Source organism: Amphiura filiformis, chromosome 5 (assembly GCF_039555335.1).
Source record: "Amphiura filiformis chromosome 5, Afil_fr2py, whole genome shotgun sequence".
NCBI classification, from domain to species: Eukaryota; Metazoa; Echinodermata; class Ophiuroidea; order Amphilepidida; family Amphiuridae; genus Amphiura; species Amphiura filiformis.
Window position 1 is genome coordinate 62,338,134 of NC_092632.1, and position 18,682 is coordinate 62,356,815.

The following is an 18,682-nucleotide window of genomic DNA, read 5'->3' on the forward strand; positions in this document are numbered from 1 at the left end:
TTTTTATTCCTTTCCATTGTTTTCCCTTGAATCACCGATCTCCCCATTGAATAAGTTGTCCAGTGTGCTATTCCAGTTGAAATCCATACACCCCCTGTGGAAGACATGCTATTAATCTTCCACACAGGGGGTGTAGATTTCAAATGGAGTCACCTATTCAGTATCGTCTGCTCCAAAATGGGCTATTCCAGTTGAAATTCATACACCCCCTATGGAAGACATGACCTTAATCTCCCACATAGGGAGTGTGAATATCAAATGGAGCCATCCATTCAGTGTAGTTTGCTCCGAAATGGGCTATTCCAGTTGAAATTCATACACCCCTATGGAATACATGATCTTAAATATCCCACACAGGGAGTGTGAATTTCAAATGGGTTACCTGAATGGGTGACTCCATTTGACCCCCTGTGTGGTAGATTAAGGTTATGTCTTCCATAGGGGGTGTATGGATTTTAAATAGAATAGCCCGCATCTCCCAGCAGGCTTTTACAATCATACCATTAAACCAATGAACAACTGGTGTACACTGTCAACTGATCGTGTGATTGGAAAACGCTAAATTGTGTTTACTAAGTAATTGGACCAGCCAGTATAGCAGCTATGGCTGGGAAAAAAGGCACATGTCCATTACACAAATGTTACAGATACTCGTATAATCGGTCTTTATAATTACGGACTCTGATGACCCTGGTCAAATTTGCACTTTCTATATATCTTACCGGGATATTTTATTGTGGAGTACGGATGTATCTATATAGTGAACAAGTATAGTCCGATAAGGTGGACCTCATGTGAATTTTCCTTCTATAAGGGTTGATTTTAAATTTTTACTGAAAAAAGTGGACCACTTGTGAATTTTATTTTAAAAGGGCTGATTTTCAATGTTTTTTACAGCAAAAACTAAAAAGTGGTCCTTTTTATTTGGATTGACATGGGGGGGGGGTCTGTTGCACCCCCACACGGTCCACACCCTTCCTTACTACAGCTGCTTTGGCCCAAGTACTTGGTGATCCTTTCATGAAAACTGACTTAGGGACCGTTCATTATTAACGCGGGAGGGGGGGGCCGGGAAAATGTTGAGCTTTATGGGTGAAAAATACCTAACCCCCCCTATTGTGATGAATCAATTTCACGTAACCCCCCTATTGAATCAAACAAAATCACATAACCCCCCCTCCCCCTTCAAGCAAACTTCAATATTAATGATTCAGTCAGAGATTGGAATTTTGACATTGGGGGATGGGGTTTGAAAATATTTCTTGAATTCATAGTGAATACAGCTCCTTTTGGCGACAAAATAAGATAATTGTAGAAATGCGCGCAAAGCGCGTGAAAAATTTTGTCATTTAGAAGCTAAACTGATGAAATATGGTGCAAAAGTGGAATAAAATCATGCAAAGTGCACAAAAATTGGCAATTTTTGGACTAAAATGGCCAAATATAAGGTTAATTTGGTCAGAAACCCACATTGGCCTACAGGCCTCAGCATTGGGGGGGGGGGGGGGGTGATTGTATGGACCACCCCCGGCCTTGGCAAAATATTGGGGGGATTTTACTGCCCCCCATCCCCTGGGATCTACACCTATGCCAATAGATCTACTTTTGGTGAGAAAATTTATAGGTGTATGCTTGCAGGTGGGGTCGTCATATGGTGAGGAGTGTCGGAGTGGTTTGTGTGTGTAGCATGTGACAGTGGCGTAGATTTCGTTTTTGACATTGGGGGGATGGGGTACATATAGGCAAAAGAAAAAATTTCTTGAAGTATAATAGTGAATCCGGCACAATTTGGCCATGTTTATGGTATAAATGCGCGTGAAGCGCGCTTTTTTTTCCCTATTGAAGCTAAAATGGTGAAATATGGTGCAAAAAGAGAACAAATTTGTGCGAATAAGTCATTAGACAATTATGTATGGTCTTGTTACAATATGCAAGACCTTCCAGGATACTTGGTATTAAATAATAGTGAAAGACTATTAAATTTCACATGACCCCCCTATCAGGAAAAATAAAATCACATAACCCCCCTGTTTGTCAAAGTGAAAATCACATAACCCCCCTACATTTTTTCCCGGCCCCCCCTCCCACATTAATAATGAGCGGTCCCTTATAATAAACTTTCCAAGTGGAGTTGAACTGAGTTCACTATTTCAGCCATAAATGTAACCCAATCATGATGAATGACAAAAATATACATTAACTAAAACTGTCACGACTGATTTCTGAGAACATGTATACATATCTATATACTCCATAGATAACACACCTGTAGGGAGCGAATGTTTTGCGTTAGGAAGAGAAATGGTTACATACATCTATGTTGATCACATTTTCTCATATGTGTCCATTTAGAGCATTATGTTCTGATACTCAAACATCCTCATCTGTCAGTACACAGTTCAAAATCCCAATATATTTGTACATACATAGAATGACCTTTGACTAAGTTGGTACACAAACTCATGCTCTCACAATTTGAGGTCATGTTTTAAGCTGCTGTTGTTGAACTATACCACAAGTGATGAGGCTATTTTGGTTGAGTTCATAGCAGCTAGGATGATGCATTATTCCTGGGTGTGTCTTGTCTTCAATTTACTCAAGGTTCATGTACAGTCAAGGATGGAGATGGAAAAGAGATGGCTTGAGAAATAGCAAAATATGGAGACCCGTGGAGACAGAAAATGTGAGGGGAAAAGTGAGAAAAATAGGGTTGCATAATATAAAGAGGAAAGGGTAAAACAAGCAGATAGAAAAGATGAGAGGAAAGGGTGCCATTCAAAAAATAGAGGAACTGCTTTAGTAAAGCTTGTATAGCCAGGTCTGGAAAAAATAGGGAACTCAGGAATCTCATTCCAGGGAAATTTGGTATGGCCAAAAAAAAAATAATGGTTTGTCTCAAAGCTCACGAGTGGTTTGAAAACAAATGCGAAATGCGATTTTTAAAAAAAATTATTATTCCCGACTTTTTTCATGGTATTTGAGAGAAAAAATCTGATTTTCACTGAATTTTTCTGGAAAAACTAAAAAACTAAAAAAAATTCCACATTTCTTTTTTTCCAAATCTCACAATTTTACAAATGCGCACGCGAGCTTTGAGACAAACCTTTTTTTTGGGGGGGGGCCTAAACTGGAGGGATATTATGCTTTTTTTGGATAAAGAAATACATAAGAAATGTTGGAAAACCCTGTTGGAAGGAGGGAAATTTGTCTACATTTTTGGGAGATGAACATTTTTTCCAGGTCTGTATACAGCTGTAATTTTTGTGACAATTTTATGTTTGCAAATTTTGTGGATGGTCATGAAACCACCAAAATAACAACATACAATACTCCTTCAGACTTGCTAAAAATCCATATCCAAAAATAGCAGCACATATGGCAAAACAATAGGGAGCTGATTGTGTAGAAGAAGCAACTAAAGGGGGAAATGAACTCTCTCCATGCATGTGTCGACTGCAGACGACAAGTTTCAATTTTTTTTAATTCAAAAAATTTCGGAATTGTAAATTTTCATGATCATATTTGAAATCTGCATGAAAAATGCATTAAAATGAGTACAAACAAGTCCGGTATTGTTCAGAGGTTTTTGAGATAGCTCTTGATATTTTGAGAAAATATTGCAAAACTTGGACTATTTTATGGCTAGAGCACAGAAGAAGCAAAGAGGAAGTTATAATTATTTACTCCTCATCTTCATTTTCATCATCATCAGCATTAGCATCCTGCTAGCTCATCCTCATCCTCATTTTCTTGTTAATTAATCTTCTTAATCCTCATTTTCAGTTTCTTTTCATCATCATTTTATTATTTCATGTCTTATGACTTCATACCAGCAATTGATGATAATTGTCTTCTTTACCAATGTTCCTTCCGTCTGTCCCTGATTGGCACCAGAAACTCTAGAAATTTTTTTTTTATGTTGGCACCAGCCTTGTGACATTATTGTATAGAATTTCTAAATCTGTAATCACTCACTAATACGGATTAATTAATATTCCATGCAAATATTGTGGTGAACTCATTAAGCATAATCAAGACTCAGTTTCACCTAGTATTATCAGTAATTAACCTTACTTACAATGGGATTGGGACACACCCTGTAGTTAATTATTTTTGTTCTATAGTGTACAAATCTATTTCCCATTTTGAACTTCCATATTCATATTTTATTCATATTTGATCAATTTACCGGCGCAGTCACGCAGCTAATTTGAAACTGAGATATGAAAGTTTATTTATTCTCTTGTGAAAATTTGACGTAAATGAAAATGCTAATAAATGCAAGTACAGAATAGTACTGACATAGTGATATTTTTCTCTTTTTTAAATACTTATGTTGCTATTTAAATTATTTTCTCCCAACTTTTGTTTCATTTATATATTTTGTGCATTTACATATCAAAATGCTTAGGCCTATAAAAAAATTGTTTGATTAGCATAACCCAACCGACCCTAAAAATAGGCCCGACCTAGACTTTTTTCTAATTTTTTTGCAAAAAGAAAATTTAAAATTAAAAAGAAAATTTAAAATTAAAAAAGGCAAGTTTTATACGCAATTTACAGCTCAAACAGCACCATGTGTTAAAAAAAAGATCCCGACCGACCTATCCTACTTTTTTTTATGTTATGCCAGTCAAAAATTTGTTTAGGCCTTAGCTGTTTTTTTCTTTGACATAACTATTGAACATTTAGTTCTTTAATATAGCTTATTTATTGCATTTTTGGCAACAAATTTGTTTGCAGTTCAATTCTATAATTTGGTGTGTATGTAAAATGTATTTTACCAACACAGGAGGTCTATTCCCAGGGGTCTATTATAGATAGGGAATAAAATGATTATGTGTAATATTCACTAATATATATATTTTATTGAGTTTTTTTTTCTCAGTTTTGCATTGCCATAAAACGTGTCAATCATAACTATTTCATGTGGTAACAATCAACATGATTCATTGATAAAACCAATATTACAAACATTTCTGCAAGATTGATTCCATTCATGCCATGTGTTACAATTCACCACCAAAAATGAAAAAAAAAAAATTACTAACCCTACTCAACCATAACGCTGAAATCATACAGTAATCATTATCTATTTCTCAAAGAATGTACACAAAGTCCCTGGGAATATGGTTATTCATAATGAAAGTAATAAAAATGACACAATAGAAAACGGGTGTGCGGGTATATTAACCATATTAACCGAGTGAGTATACACAATCACAGCCACACCAATGCATATTAAAGCATAGGGCTTACCGCACACACCCAATGTGAGTCATAACGCATCTATATTAGTAGTTATGATGGGATGGATGAACGGGGATGCCCTTGCTGCCAATTGTGCTCTTTATTTGTGCATCTGGATGACATATAAACGATAGAAACCACAAAAAATACTGATAATAGGGACATTGGGGTGGATTTGTTGATCAAAGATGTCATATTCCAGAAGATTAGTGACCATACACCCAATTTTCACACTGAGTCATAATTTGTTTATAGAGATGATGTGGAGCTATGTGGGGAAACCCCTGTGTACAATAAGAGGATGCAGTTGCTATAGAAACACATCTTTCTCTAGAAATACTGATATTTTTGCATTTTAAGTGCATTGCAGTGATGTAATTTAGGTATACGCCCATGTGACGGATGGTGAAAGTAATTTACTTGATGTGCTGATGGTGATAAAAATAGTAATTTGAAAAATTTGCATATAAAGTGCAATTTTATTAATGAATTTTATGACTGTTCCTTACAATAAGTGCAATTTTAGTGAAATGCACAAGATTCTATATTCTACTGTGTTATAAAAAAAAAAGTCAAGCAGTTGAAAAGTATGTCTTGAAAAGTATGCAAAGCAAGCTCTTATTTCTTAAATAAATATACACACAAAACATTATGAAAAAGTTCCAAGTTTGAATAAATATTTTAGGTCATAAATGCACTCAGTGTGTGGAGGTAAATGTTATTTTCTGTACTTATGTGGTTGTATAAATGTAAAATAGGTCAAACAGTGTTGAAAATGTCACTTTGAGGTTTGACATCACAATGAAAAGCAGGACTAGAGAGTCTGCAAGTGGGAGCATAAATAAACATTAGTCCAATGTTTTTCTGAAGAATGTTCTCTGTGTATGAGGAAAGGAAACTGTTACTAACATTAGCATACATATACAATAAAGTAACAATATGGGAAGCATTCAAATTTATCGAGATGGCTGAATATGTTGGTAAGATTGCCTCTCAAAATTATCAAAAGTTGATTAAAATTGCCATCCAGGCAAAACATGCATCTACTTGTATAAGAAAAGTAAAAGCTCTAAAAAATTGAAATTGATTGTCCGACAATTAGATATTTGCAGATAATAGCCATGATTCATTTTCATTGAGGAGTGGTTGATTTGGGAGAAAGTGGACTTGGGACATGTCGGACAAACATAATACACCTATTTTTGAAATTAAGATATGTTGCATAACCAAAACAACTGCAATCTCTCATCACTTCAATGGATGCTTCATTTAGTTACTCAATTAATTAATATATAAGCAACTGCATGTTGCCCATCACTTTAATGGACGCCTCACTTAGCTATTTTGTCAATTAATTATGTAAGCTTTAAGTCCTCACTTCCTTGAAGTTCCCTCCAAATAATATTCATAATGTGTGTATGGAATATATAACCTTATCTTATCTAGGACATCTATAGCCCAAAATTTACAATTGAATTCATATCATGTATCTTCATCAATCCCGCATTATAACTGCTATACAATGAAGAATGAAGATATGGTTTAATTCAATCAATAATGTGTTCTCATTCTTATATTGTGCACGTTCTACAAAACCAACTCTTATCATTTTAATCACATACTTTACCCCTCCGGTAATACCGACCCTCTCAATTGCAATCTCTGCCCTGGTTTCCCTTTTAAATACCCAGCACCTATGTTTCCTTTTTAGTAATTCATTACATCCCCTCTTAGTGAGTGATGTAATTGCATAGTAATAACAATGCACTTACGACCTCCTTGCATGTCAAGTTCTAAGATCGTGAGACAGTAGCCTCACCTGCCTACTCTGGCAATTCCAATTGTCATTATGACTATTTTAATTCTATTAATTAAACCCTTTGCTTGCTGTTACTACAATAGTTCTTCAATTTTGACTGGTTCAAGAACAAAATTGTTCAAGGGACTAGAATTGTCAGGAAAAAATGTATGTTTTAATATCTTTGCAGGTTAAACATATTCTTTAGTGCAATTCCAGAATACATTCCTAGCTTCAGTGGCAGCACCACATGGAACAAACAAGGCATTCCCCCCTCCCATCCCCATATTTTTATTTTTCCCCCAGGAAAAAAAATCACAGAAAATCCACTATTTTGGGCAAAAATCACCCTTATTTGGGGCTAAACCCACCCTATTTTGGGTGAAAATTGCCAAATTTTAGTCAAACTGCATGATTTCTGCCCCCCCCCCATTGCATTGCCCCCTGAAAAAATTCATGCACTGCCACTGTCTAACCCTAATCTGATTTTTTTGGGGGGGGGGAGATTAGATTCTGCCTTTTCATATGTAAAGAAAAAACATCTTGCTTGTTTATTTTTATTATTATTTATTATATTTCAAAGCTATATTTAGTTTCATAGCTATACTATTTCAAATTTAAAGGGCATTTTTTGTTAATTTGTTAAAAAACACATTGCACTTTATTCAAATTCAAATGTGACATATTTAAGTGATGCATCAATGTAATTAAATTCACCAGTATTTAAAATATTTGACATATTTGTAATCAAAATATATCTGAGCTTATCTGAACCTGGCAACATTTGCATATATTATAAAGAGTTAATGAATACTACTACACTAGTAATTATAAAGGTTGAAGGTAATGTGTACTTTCCTGACAGTCAAAATGAACTTGCCACAGGTGTAATAGAACTGTGTTTTCAAATCTCTGATGTTGCGTTTGTTAGCTCAACATAGAATCTGATATCCCCAATAAGCCTGGGAACAAATTAGCGGATGCGCACTAACTGTCAAGTGTCGTTAGGGGAGAAATTGGGATGGATGATGGTCGATGTTCTTTTTTTATTTTAAAGGATCGTTAATTTAAGTAATTAGGAGGATGTGCCTTCATCTGTGTGGATCTTTTATTGTTGTATATGAGAAATCAGATTTGATTGGAATAATTAGTTGTGTAAATTAAAAAAAAAAGTCATTGGCATCGTAGGTTGTTAGTTTTGATATTAAACTGATAGAGTGCAAGAAAAGGTCGCATCATGTTTTTAGGAAATGAATTTTCATCTAAATTTTGATGAACAATTTGATATCATTTATACTGTTTGAGTTGCTGAAACAACTTATTTTTATTTTATTTGTTCATTTTAAGTTTATTTTGTTATCTTTAAAATCGGTTGCAAACTTTTGAACTCTGGAAAATCAAAAAAATTGTTTTTCTCAATTTTTTTAAAAATCAGATGCTTCAAGCTGGTATGTCTTAAAACCTTTTAGTAAAGTGTAATTTCCATCTTCTTATGCTCTAATAAATGTGTAATTTCATCAGCCTTGGAAAATCAATATAAAATCAAAGCCAAAGAAATGATACATTGATAATTGAATCATCCTGAACACGTAGGTGCCATCCGAAAACAGATGGGTACAACTGGAGCACGATAAAATGCTATAAATCTTATTCTAAACCTGAGCTTTTAAAAAAGCAATTTTTTTCTTACTTTTTGATTGCAAAAGTATGTTCTTATACATCAACCTTGAATGATCTTAAATCAGCTGAAAAGAAGACAGGATTGTGAATCATTGGGAACGTGAGACATACACAAAAGTTCAGAACAAATGGTTGTATGTTACTGGTTTATCTGACTTTTTGTACAGGGTAAATGGGGTAGGTATTCGTGGTGGCTTCCCCCAGTCAGAACTCTTGCCCCTCACCTAGTAAAAACCCAAAATTACAAAAAAATTCACTTTTTGAGACAATTTTGCACACATTTTGTTGCCCCATTCACCCTTTCCCCCAATGCCCCCCCCCCACAAAAAAAAAATTCCTGGTGCTGCCACTGGTAGGTATAGCATAGGCAGATTATGTTGGGCATTCCTGTTACATGTTTTAACCCTGAGGTTTAGCCAATATAAGGGAGCTGCACCTGCAACTTCTCTCAGTAAAAATATTTTTGGAAATTCCAGAAAAACTTTTGTTATTTTTCTTTCAGAATTTTTGACATCCTGAATAGTGTTTTAAACAACAAATATCTTCACATCACAATGCTAAACTGTTTTAAAACATGAATGAAGTGATACAGTAGAGAAATATCCCACATCTTATCTATCCTAAAATCACATCCATTTATGCTATTTTATTAAAGCCTTAATGTACGATTTCCGTCAAATTTTGATTTTGTTATTCTTTATTCAAAATGTTGAAATAATATTAGTAATAACTGACGAGAAGGGTTGATGTCCATTTTAGGTTGAAATAACAAGGTAAAGTGAAAGAAACCCCACTGGTTATTTTGGCCATTTAACACACAGTTCTATGGGAGGACATAGTATCATAATTTTTAAATTATGATAATATGTCAAACTTTGCTCTGCTGACCTACAAAGACAACAAATTTGGCCGATTCCATTTAGGTGCAAGTTGGGACATGTGTAAACATTACAACTATGCAAAAAAATCAGGTTTGAAAAAAACAACCAATTTCATATTATAAGATCGTACATTTATGGCTTTAAGCTAATTTGGCCTTTGTAAACTTGTTTTAGCTATGATTTTTTTTAAATCAGTCCGACCGATCATGTCTTCCAGAGAGAGTGAAAGGATAAAAACAAACAATTTTATTTGGCTATATTCATGTCGTGAAAATATTATGTTTTTATGTAATGTTTCACTAACCCATTGTTTGCTTCTTTTCTTTTGTATTTTTACAGAATATGACATTGAAAGCTGTCATATCGAACTTTACCGAGTCATACGACTTGACCAAAGACACCCCAACCAGCCCAGTCACACCAGAACCCAACAGCAGCAACAAAATTGAAGACATCAGTACCAGTTGGGTGGACAAATTCTCTACCTCAGTAGCAAGGGCAACTCTCCACGATAGAGTCCTCCCCGGTGTCTCGGAAGACCTGATGTACAGCAGGGATGTAAGGTCATTTGCATTGATCATGATGGAGATGCTTACGTGGCTACGACAGAGGGAGATCGTCGCAAAGAGGAGGGCGTACGAGCATAGGGATAGACATGCGAGAATCAACAACTCATCGATGGTTGATGAAAACGAGATGCACATGTATATTGATGAAGATCAGCCATCACCAGTACCATTTGTGAGACGTGCTGGTTGCAATACATTGAAGCCTCGTTCCAAACGCGAGCAAGCATTGATGCGAGAACAGCAGCAACATATCAATGTTGCATGCGAGTCATTACCAGAGGAAGATCAGGAGAGCTACGAATGCAACACTTTTCCAAGACGCAAATCGATGAGAGATCAGATAAACGGCAGGGTGCCGCAGGAAAACCAAGTTAAAACCAAATCCGATTTGTTCAGAATCATTCACCAAAAGCAAGACAGTATGTGTAGCAATGATAGTGGTGTATCGTCGCAACCTAGCTCCAAAGCAATGAGCGTCCATAGCAGCAGTAGCGGTGGGTCCGATAAGAGTGCGCGATTCGGACACAAATCCAAAGGTGGTAATCTGAGCGGAGTGAGCGATATTGAATTTGATGCTACCACAGAAATGTGGGTTGAAAGCCATGCTGGAGAGGCAAATGGCTACAGACCTTGTGTTATGGAACATGGAATGCAAATCTCATCAACAAAGAGTTCAGACATTTGTGAAACAGAATGGAATGATTCTACAGATCCAACTAGTGAAGAATCAAGCAGAGATGAGCTTGGTACATTACCAAGATCAAGCAGTTCTCTATCTCAGTTTTACGTCCGTAAACGGTCTCCGAGACCACATAGTTTTTCCGTCGGAGGAACAGCCACTTTACCAAATAACTTGAACAAACAAGAAATGGACTTGTGTACTGCACGAGCCAATGTCAACGCCACCTTGAGCTTGAGGTCGAAATCATGCTACCAATCAGCAGAACTATTGGATGATCACAGCAGACAGCGTTCTGTGACTCCGGTATCTCTTCCGTTACAAAGACCTGGAAGTGCAATGCCATTCTTACCCGGACTTATCATGCCGCAACGAGGCGCAACTCCCCCACCAGAGAAACAGTTTGCAACTATCCGTCAGTACATGCTCCAGAAAAGCGAACCTCAACACCTTTAGCATTCACTCACCAGCAACAAGAGGAAATGAACATCACAACGAATCCAAAACATTGTAACAACTTTAACGGTCAAGCGCAATTTCCTGTTTCTAACATTCAATTCATCTCGGAACCGATCCTCCAATCGAGAGAAGATGCACCAATGTTGGTTGGACAGAGGTGGGATGACTGTGGTTGTCCTTCTGGTGTGGAGGAACAGCATCTTGGTTATTGTCAAGAACTTCAAGCCTTGTTTCCTCTTCAGTTGTGTTCTGATGGAGCTATCTTGCAGCAAGAGGTGGAATGTGGAAGGGCATTGGCAAAGTGGACGGCGCCGTTACGCCAAATGGATGGATACTTACCAAAGCAGGTAGGTTAAATATTTGATTATAGCCTCAGTTCCATTGGCACAGTTCAGTAATTTATATTGTTCAATTGGTCATGAAATTCTTTATCTAATATATGGGGATGGTGTTCAACACCCAGAGTACACAAGTGGGTATCTATCATATGTGGAAATTATAATAATTGTTGAACTTTGTCTTGGGGGATTTGACTGATGGACTTGGATTTTCTAAATATTTGCTAGTTTCAATCAGTAAAAAAAACTTTATCCAAGAAAAATAATCACCTATCAGATCTTCAGTGGAATTTTATCATTTTGACTTGGCACTGACCAATCTATGTGACATTCTGCTGATAAGGGCATCGTCAAAATTCTTTGCCATTGTGATATGCCAATAAATGGGCTAAAAAGCACAAAAAAGGCCTAAAAATCAGGGCAACCAGCATCCCTCAGAGGGGGTGCGGTTGGGACAAAACTTCTCATGGGAGGAAGCTGCCCCTTTTCCCCAAATTTGGCTAAACTATTGTATTTGCCAACATTTTTTAATCAGATGTGTTGTTGTTCATTTGCCTGTGAATATGTGACAGGTGTAATGCTATAATGGAGAAGTGGGGAGTGGAGGGAGGGAAAAGAAAAGAAGGAGGGAGGGAGGGAGGGTAAATCTAAGTTAAATTTGGTTATGCTCAAATGTAAGAAAGTCCCTGGCATTTGGGGGCATTTGGGTTTGGCAACCTACACATCTATGTATGTATTTATGTGTAAAAATAAACAAGTAAGACTTATCAAGTGCAGGATTGTTGCATGCCAAAAATAAAGCAGGAAAACCTATAATTAGCATGATTAGTGTTAATTAAACATTTCTTTTCTATACCAGTTGTTTATTTTGGGATAGCTAATAATTTAACCTCATAAATATGTTATTACAAAAGTATGTTTAAATCAAATGATCAAAACCGGGAAATATATTATTATAATTCTTAACGCACTTGCTTCATAAGCTTATTAATATTGCATGAACTCATGTTTCTCTATTTGAATGGATTTACCAATATAGGAAGTGTGTATAGTAGCAAAATCAGGAAAGGTGCATGTTCCAGAAAAAAAAATTATCATAAAATGGAAATGAAAGTAAAAGTATTTGCTAGAATAAATTTAAAGGAAAATTATGAACTTATGATATAGGCCTATTCATAAAACAATGCAGCCATCCATATCCACAAATCTGTTATAAATTTTTCACACAAATTGTTACTATACCTCTTTTAACCTTTTCCATGCAGGTGTCGACTGCAGACGACAAGTTTCAAATTTTCTTAAAAATTCAAAAATTTCAGAATTGTACATTTTCATGATCATATTTGGAATCAGCATGAAAAATGTATTAAAATGAGTACAAACAAGCCTAGTATTGGTTTAGTGGTTCTTAAGATAGCTCTTGATATTTTGAGAAAATAATATCTCAAAACTTTTATGTTGAAGCTTATGGCTAACATGCAGAGCACTAAAGATATACAAAGCTATACAAATACATGCTACATTACTTGAGTCTTCTGCATGACAAAATTTCCTGCCATGATGGTAAAAATGACCTGCCCTGTCTTGTCATATTAAAGTGGCATTCATCCCATAATGAATGGAAAGAAATGCGCTATTCCATTTAAATTCACACTACCCCTGTGGAAGATTTTGGAAATATCTTCCACAGAGGGAATATGAATTTCAAATGGAATTAACATATTAGTAGCTCCATTTGAAACTCACTCTCCCTCAGGGGAAGATTTAGGTTGAATCTTTCTCAGAGGGTGTATGAAATTCAAACAGAGCTGCCTAATGTGTTCATTCCATTTGAAATTCATACTCCCTCTGTGGCAGATATTTCCAAAATCTTCCACAGGGGGATTGTGAATTTTAGATGGAATATCCCAATGTAGGTAAACTGATATAGTTGTCTTTAGGCTGAAGTTAGAAATCATCTTTTATATCAGCCTGATATACAAGCTCAAACAAACTGTCATTTACCATTGTTTACAATGGATATTGTATGTTAAAAGTGACATTTTAACCTGGGCAGCAGAGGGGTTACTTTAAAACATTTCACTTTCCTGATAGGCATGATGCCTTTTCAGGAATTTGAAAACAGGTACCGTAGAATTCCGTCTAGAAGCATATATGCCTCTAAACGAGGGTTTTTTTTAACGAAAGATATGAAAGGCCCATACCCTTCTCAAAAACATTGCAATAGATTGGTCTTACAAATATACATGTTTGTACAGCCGCCTTTATCAGTAATATAGTTGTTCAAACTCCAAATAACGTTTTCGTTGAGAGTGCCTGCCTCTTGTCTCTTGTGTCAAAAAAACCTCGTTTAGAGGCATATATATGCTTGTAGACGGAATTTTACGGTATTTTCAGTGTCAAAACATTTTCAAAATGTGACTCTGTTTCACAGAACTTTGTTATTAAGCTATTACATTTAAAATCCACACTACCCCTGTGGAAGATTTTGGAAATATCTTCCACAGGGGGAGTATGGATTTCAAATGGAATGAACACATTAGGCAGTTCTATTTGAATTTCATGCACTCTCTGAAAAAAAAAAGATTCAACCCGAATCTTACACTGAGGGAGAGTAAGTTTCAAATGGAGCTGCTAATAAATGTGTTAATTCTATTTGAAATTCATACTCCACCTGTGGCAGATATTTCCAAAATCTTCCAACAGGGGTAGTGTGGATTTTAAATGGAATAGCCTGATGAATTCTGTGTTAATTTAGTTTTGCTGAAAAAATATGATTTTCAAAAAGTTGTGAAATATTAATGGTTGATTTACAGTAATTCAGATCATACTCGTACATGTAAGACTGACATAAGGCCAAGGAAAGTCGATTTTGAGTTTCCCGTCACCTGCCCTCACTTCATTTTCAGACCCTCACTTGAATTCATTATTGTGATTTTCCAAAAAATACCAATGAAAACTGGTTATATTTGCAAAAAAATTATGAATATCCCTTTATTTTTTGTGGAAAAATCGAAATCAAAACATACATTTTGCTGTCAACCTTGCAGACTCTTTGTAATATACTTTTGAATCTCATTTGGGCTAAACATCAAGTGAGTGAGCGGCAAATAACAATCACATTTTACATGCGTCTTGGTCATATAATGAAAGGCAGACAAATAATGAATAATGAATAATGAAAAAGTTACCTCACTTGTTTTCAGAAATTATGTGACGGGAAACTCAAAATTGACTGTTAGGGGCCTAAAAGCTGTGCATAAAAGTTCCTCCTAATACAATAGTAATCAGTAGGCCGTATAAATCGTACTGTAATTAACACTTTCTTACGTTGTCACGGGATAAATGTTCCGGACATCACTTGACAGAAAACACCTGCTTCGGTTAATGTATTGCCTGTAGTCCCCGCTGTAGTCATCAATTGTACACAAACTGGGTCACATGTTAAGGGGTGGGGGCTGTGGGAAGGGTTTTAAATAAAACTGAATGTCTCATCAAAGTATTCTATACATAGGTTTTATTGATACTAGTGTAATAAAAATGCTGGGTACTAGCCAGAGGCTTCAACATAAAAAGTCCAAGTTTTGAGATATTTTCTCAAAATATCAAGAGCTATTTTAAGAACCACTGAACCAATACTAGGCTAGGCTTGTTTGTACTCATTTTAAAGCATTTTTCATGCTGATTCCAAATATGGTGATGAAAATTTACAATTCTGAAATTTGTGAATTCAAAACAAATTTGAATCTTGTCGTCTGCAGTCGAAACCGGTGTGGAGAATGTTAGTAATTTTTTTTAACTTGTCGTCTGCAGTAAATGTTCATGTCTATAATAAACAAGAGTTGATATCATGGTTGGACATGTTTGTATACAAGTCGTATTCATGGTTTTTCAAAATGTACTATATTGCATAATCTTGTCTGTTAAAAATCAACCAATCAGGATATTATTGACACATTTAAATTCAAGTTGCTAATTTGTTTTCCAGACATAATCCATATGGCAATTATAAAATTTTGTCGTAATTATTAATTATGGTTAATTTGCCTTTAAATGTTCAGACTGTATAATGTTATGTCTGTCAAGTATTTAACTGGACAGGGTGAAAACCCAAAACACACTGTGGCAGCGCAAGGAATTTTTTTGGGGGGGGCAAAGTGAATTTTTTTGGGGGGGTAAAATCAACAAATTTAGGAAATTTTTGTAATTTTGGGTTTTTACTTGGGGAAACAGGGGGGAAAGAGTTCCCCATCCCCAGCTGCCACTGGGAACAAGTATTCCCAGTATTAGTACTCAGTATTAATTTGGGGGAGGGGGTAAATAACCCCTGCTAGCTATAGCCCATTCCACGCACAAGCCCCAATAAATTTTCAATGCCCCGTGCAATTGACTATTCCATGAAATCCACACTACCCTTGTGGAAGATTTTGGAAATTATATGTTCAGGGGGAGTATGAATTTCATTTAGAATTAGCTCTGTGAAAGATTTGCATGGAATTCAAGTGGAGCTGCCTAATGTGCTAATTCCATTTAAAATTCATACTCCCTCTGTGGAATATGTTTCCAAAATGTTCCACAAGAGTAGTGTGGATTTTAATGCAATAGTCACTAGGATCCACAACATTCGTATCTATCAGGGCACAGTTCTTTACCCCAATACATTTGCACTCATACTCTGCAACTTGAGGTCAAATTTTGCACTATGATTGTTTCGTTGAGGTTATTGAACTATGCCATTGGGATGAGGCAATTGTGGTCCAATCCTCTGCCACCTGCTTATTGTTATACCAAGTTATATCTTTGTATAATCTTACTTAGGTATTTCTTAAATTGATCTTGAAAAGGAAAACCACAAAAATCATCATAACGCCTTCTGTAAATTACTGCAATTAAAACTAATTAAAATTGTGGGGTTTTTTTTGTCACAGGTTGGCTAATTAATCATTAATAACCATTTTGTATTCTCTTATATTTTGATCTATTTCAGCTGGTGAATATTTTAGAAGTTTGTTGGAATGAAGAGCCGGCACCACCGAGTCCTGCAGTCTACCGAATGTTGGATAACTGCTTGACTGAAGTAGCCTTGTGAAGGAGGGAAAGTCTACATACCAAACTACCAATCCTGCCCCCCCCCCTATAAGTTTTCCTGCCACTTGGGTAACAAGATGAGTGCTAGATAACTGCTTGACGGAAGCACAGATACCGAAGTATAGCAAATTTTTGCCATCGATCCTTGCCTCATATATAAGCCATTCAATCATTGACTCCGAAAAGATACCACCAAGTTTTACTGAGTACGGCTGTAGCAGCCAATAAATGCTAGACAGGACCATGTTAGCTCATTGTCCTTAGTAGCAAAGTCTTTTGAAGTCTTGCAGAACTTAACCAATAACAAATACCCATGTCCAAATCCAAGGATCATGTATGTACAGCATTGGAAGAAATGACAAGCCTTGTTGTGGCATACATAAACTAAATAATAATACAAGCAGCAAAGTTGACTTATCTGAGATAATTTAGATCATCGATAACAGTAATATCATTAAGGATTTGTTTTTGGAATCATAATGTACTTTGAGTCTCTGTAACTTCATGTAGTTCATGTTTGGGGGGGGGGGGGGGTGGTGGTGGGTGACACCCCTGGCTAGAGGCCTCATGACAGGCTTGTCTTAACTTGTCTGGTTTTATAAATAATATCTTAGAATAGTTTTCATCATAATTTATAAATTTTTAAGGTAAAATTTGTGCCAGTATTTTTTTATTCAATCTTAGAGAAAATTAAAAAAAAAAGCTATATACCTTATTTTTTGGTTCACCAATGACAACGATGGGCTATTGCAGTAGATAATCATACACCCCCTATGGAAAACATGACCTTAATCTCGATCCCACAGAGGGAGTGTGAATGTCAAATTTAGTCACTCATTCAGGTAATCCTATTTCAAATTCACACTCCCCGGTGTGGAAGATTAAGGTCATGTCTTCCATAGGGGGTGTATATAAATGGATTTCAACTGGAACAGCCCAATGCTTTTTGCGGTTGCACTGCAAGCATGCTGACAAACCGCCCTTGTACATTTGTGTGTCCCACGCGGGGTGTGTGTGAATATGCTGTGATTCGATACTGCAACCAGCAAAATACATTATTATGTTTTCAGGGTTATTAGGAGTTAAGAAAACCTAATAATGATAATATTGGATGGCTTATTTTGCATGATACCATAACATATCGGATTCGTCATACAAATATCGAACTCGCCGTTGGCTCATCCGATATTTTTATGACTCATCCGATATGTTATGGTATCATGCTCAGGCATCCAATATTATATCACACCTATGTCAGTACCAAGCTAATTGAGGTAGACAAAAATAAAGGTATTATAAATCAAAATAATTATGTAAATTTTGTAACTCTTTCATTGTTAAGAATGTTATTTATTTATTCAGATTGCTTCCATCAGGAGATATTTAAAGGCCTATTCAGTGATTTGATCATCCGGAGGATCGTAAAAATCATCAAAACAAAATTCAGATTCTGGCACCTTTGTTAGTGTCATAGTTGTGCTAACATTGCCTGCAAGGCGGAAAGCTGGTATTAATGACAAAATAATACACTTTACATGAATCTGTAATTTCTCTACTAATTGTAGAGAAATTAACCACATGTATTTGAATGGGGCTTCAAGTTTGTTAATACTGCTGTTTTCCTTATATTGTGCCAAATTTTTGCATTTCAAAAATACAAAAATACCTAATGACTTATCTTTCACTTTTAGGAAATTTATACACAATTCTAATTTGTTTTCACTTTCGCTGAATAAGCCATTAATTTGTTTCATAATATTTTAATGTTTGATTGTTTTAATTTTAATGTGGTTTACTACATTAGTAATACCTTCCTGTATAACCAAAGATATTAATTGGTTTTATTTCTTTTATTAAAATAGCCTTCAAAAGGTAAATGACCCATCATATTGGATCATCAGTTTTCAGAAGCATTAAAGCCACAATGTAGGATTTTGTTC

The 18,682-nt window shown here is 35.7% G+C and overlaps 1 protein-coding gene across 1 annotated transcript in view; it reads left to right on the plus strand.

Moving 5' to 3' along the window:
* The window catches only part of LOC140153502 (uncharacterized), a 70,582-nt gene extending 53,799 nt beyond the window's left edge, over positions 1-16,783 (plus strand). Inside the window, exons 6-7 of the mRNA XM_072176270.1 lie at positions 9,949-11,663; positions 16,642-16,783. Of these exons, the coding sequence (XP_072032371.1) occupies positions 9,949-11,313 (1,365 nt within the window). The 3' untranslated portion in view covers positions 11,314-11,663; positions 16,642-16,783. The remainder of the gene's footprint in view (positions 1-9,948; positions 11,664-16,641) is intronic.
* The last annotated feature ends 1,899 nt before the right edge of the window (positions 16,784-18,682 follow it).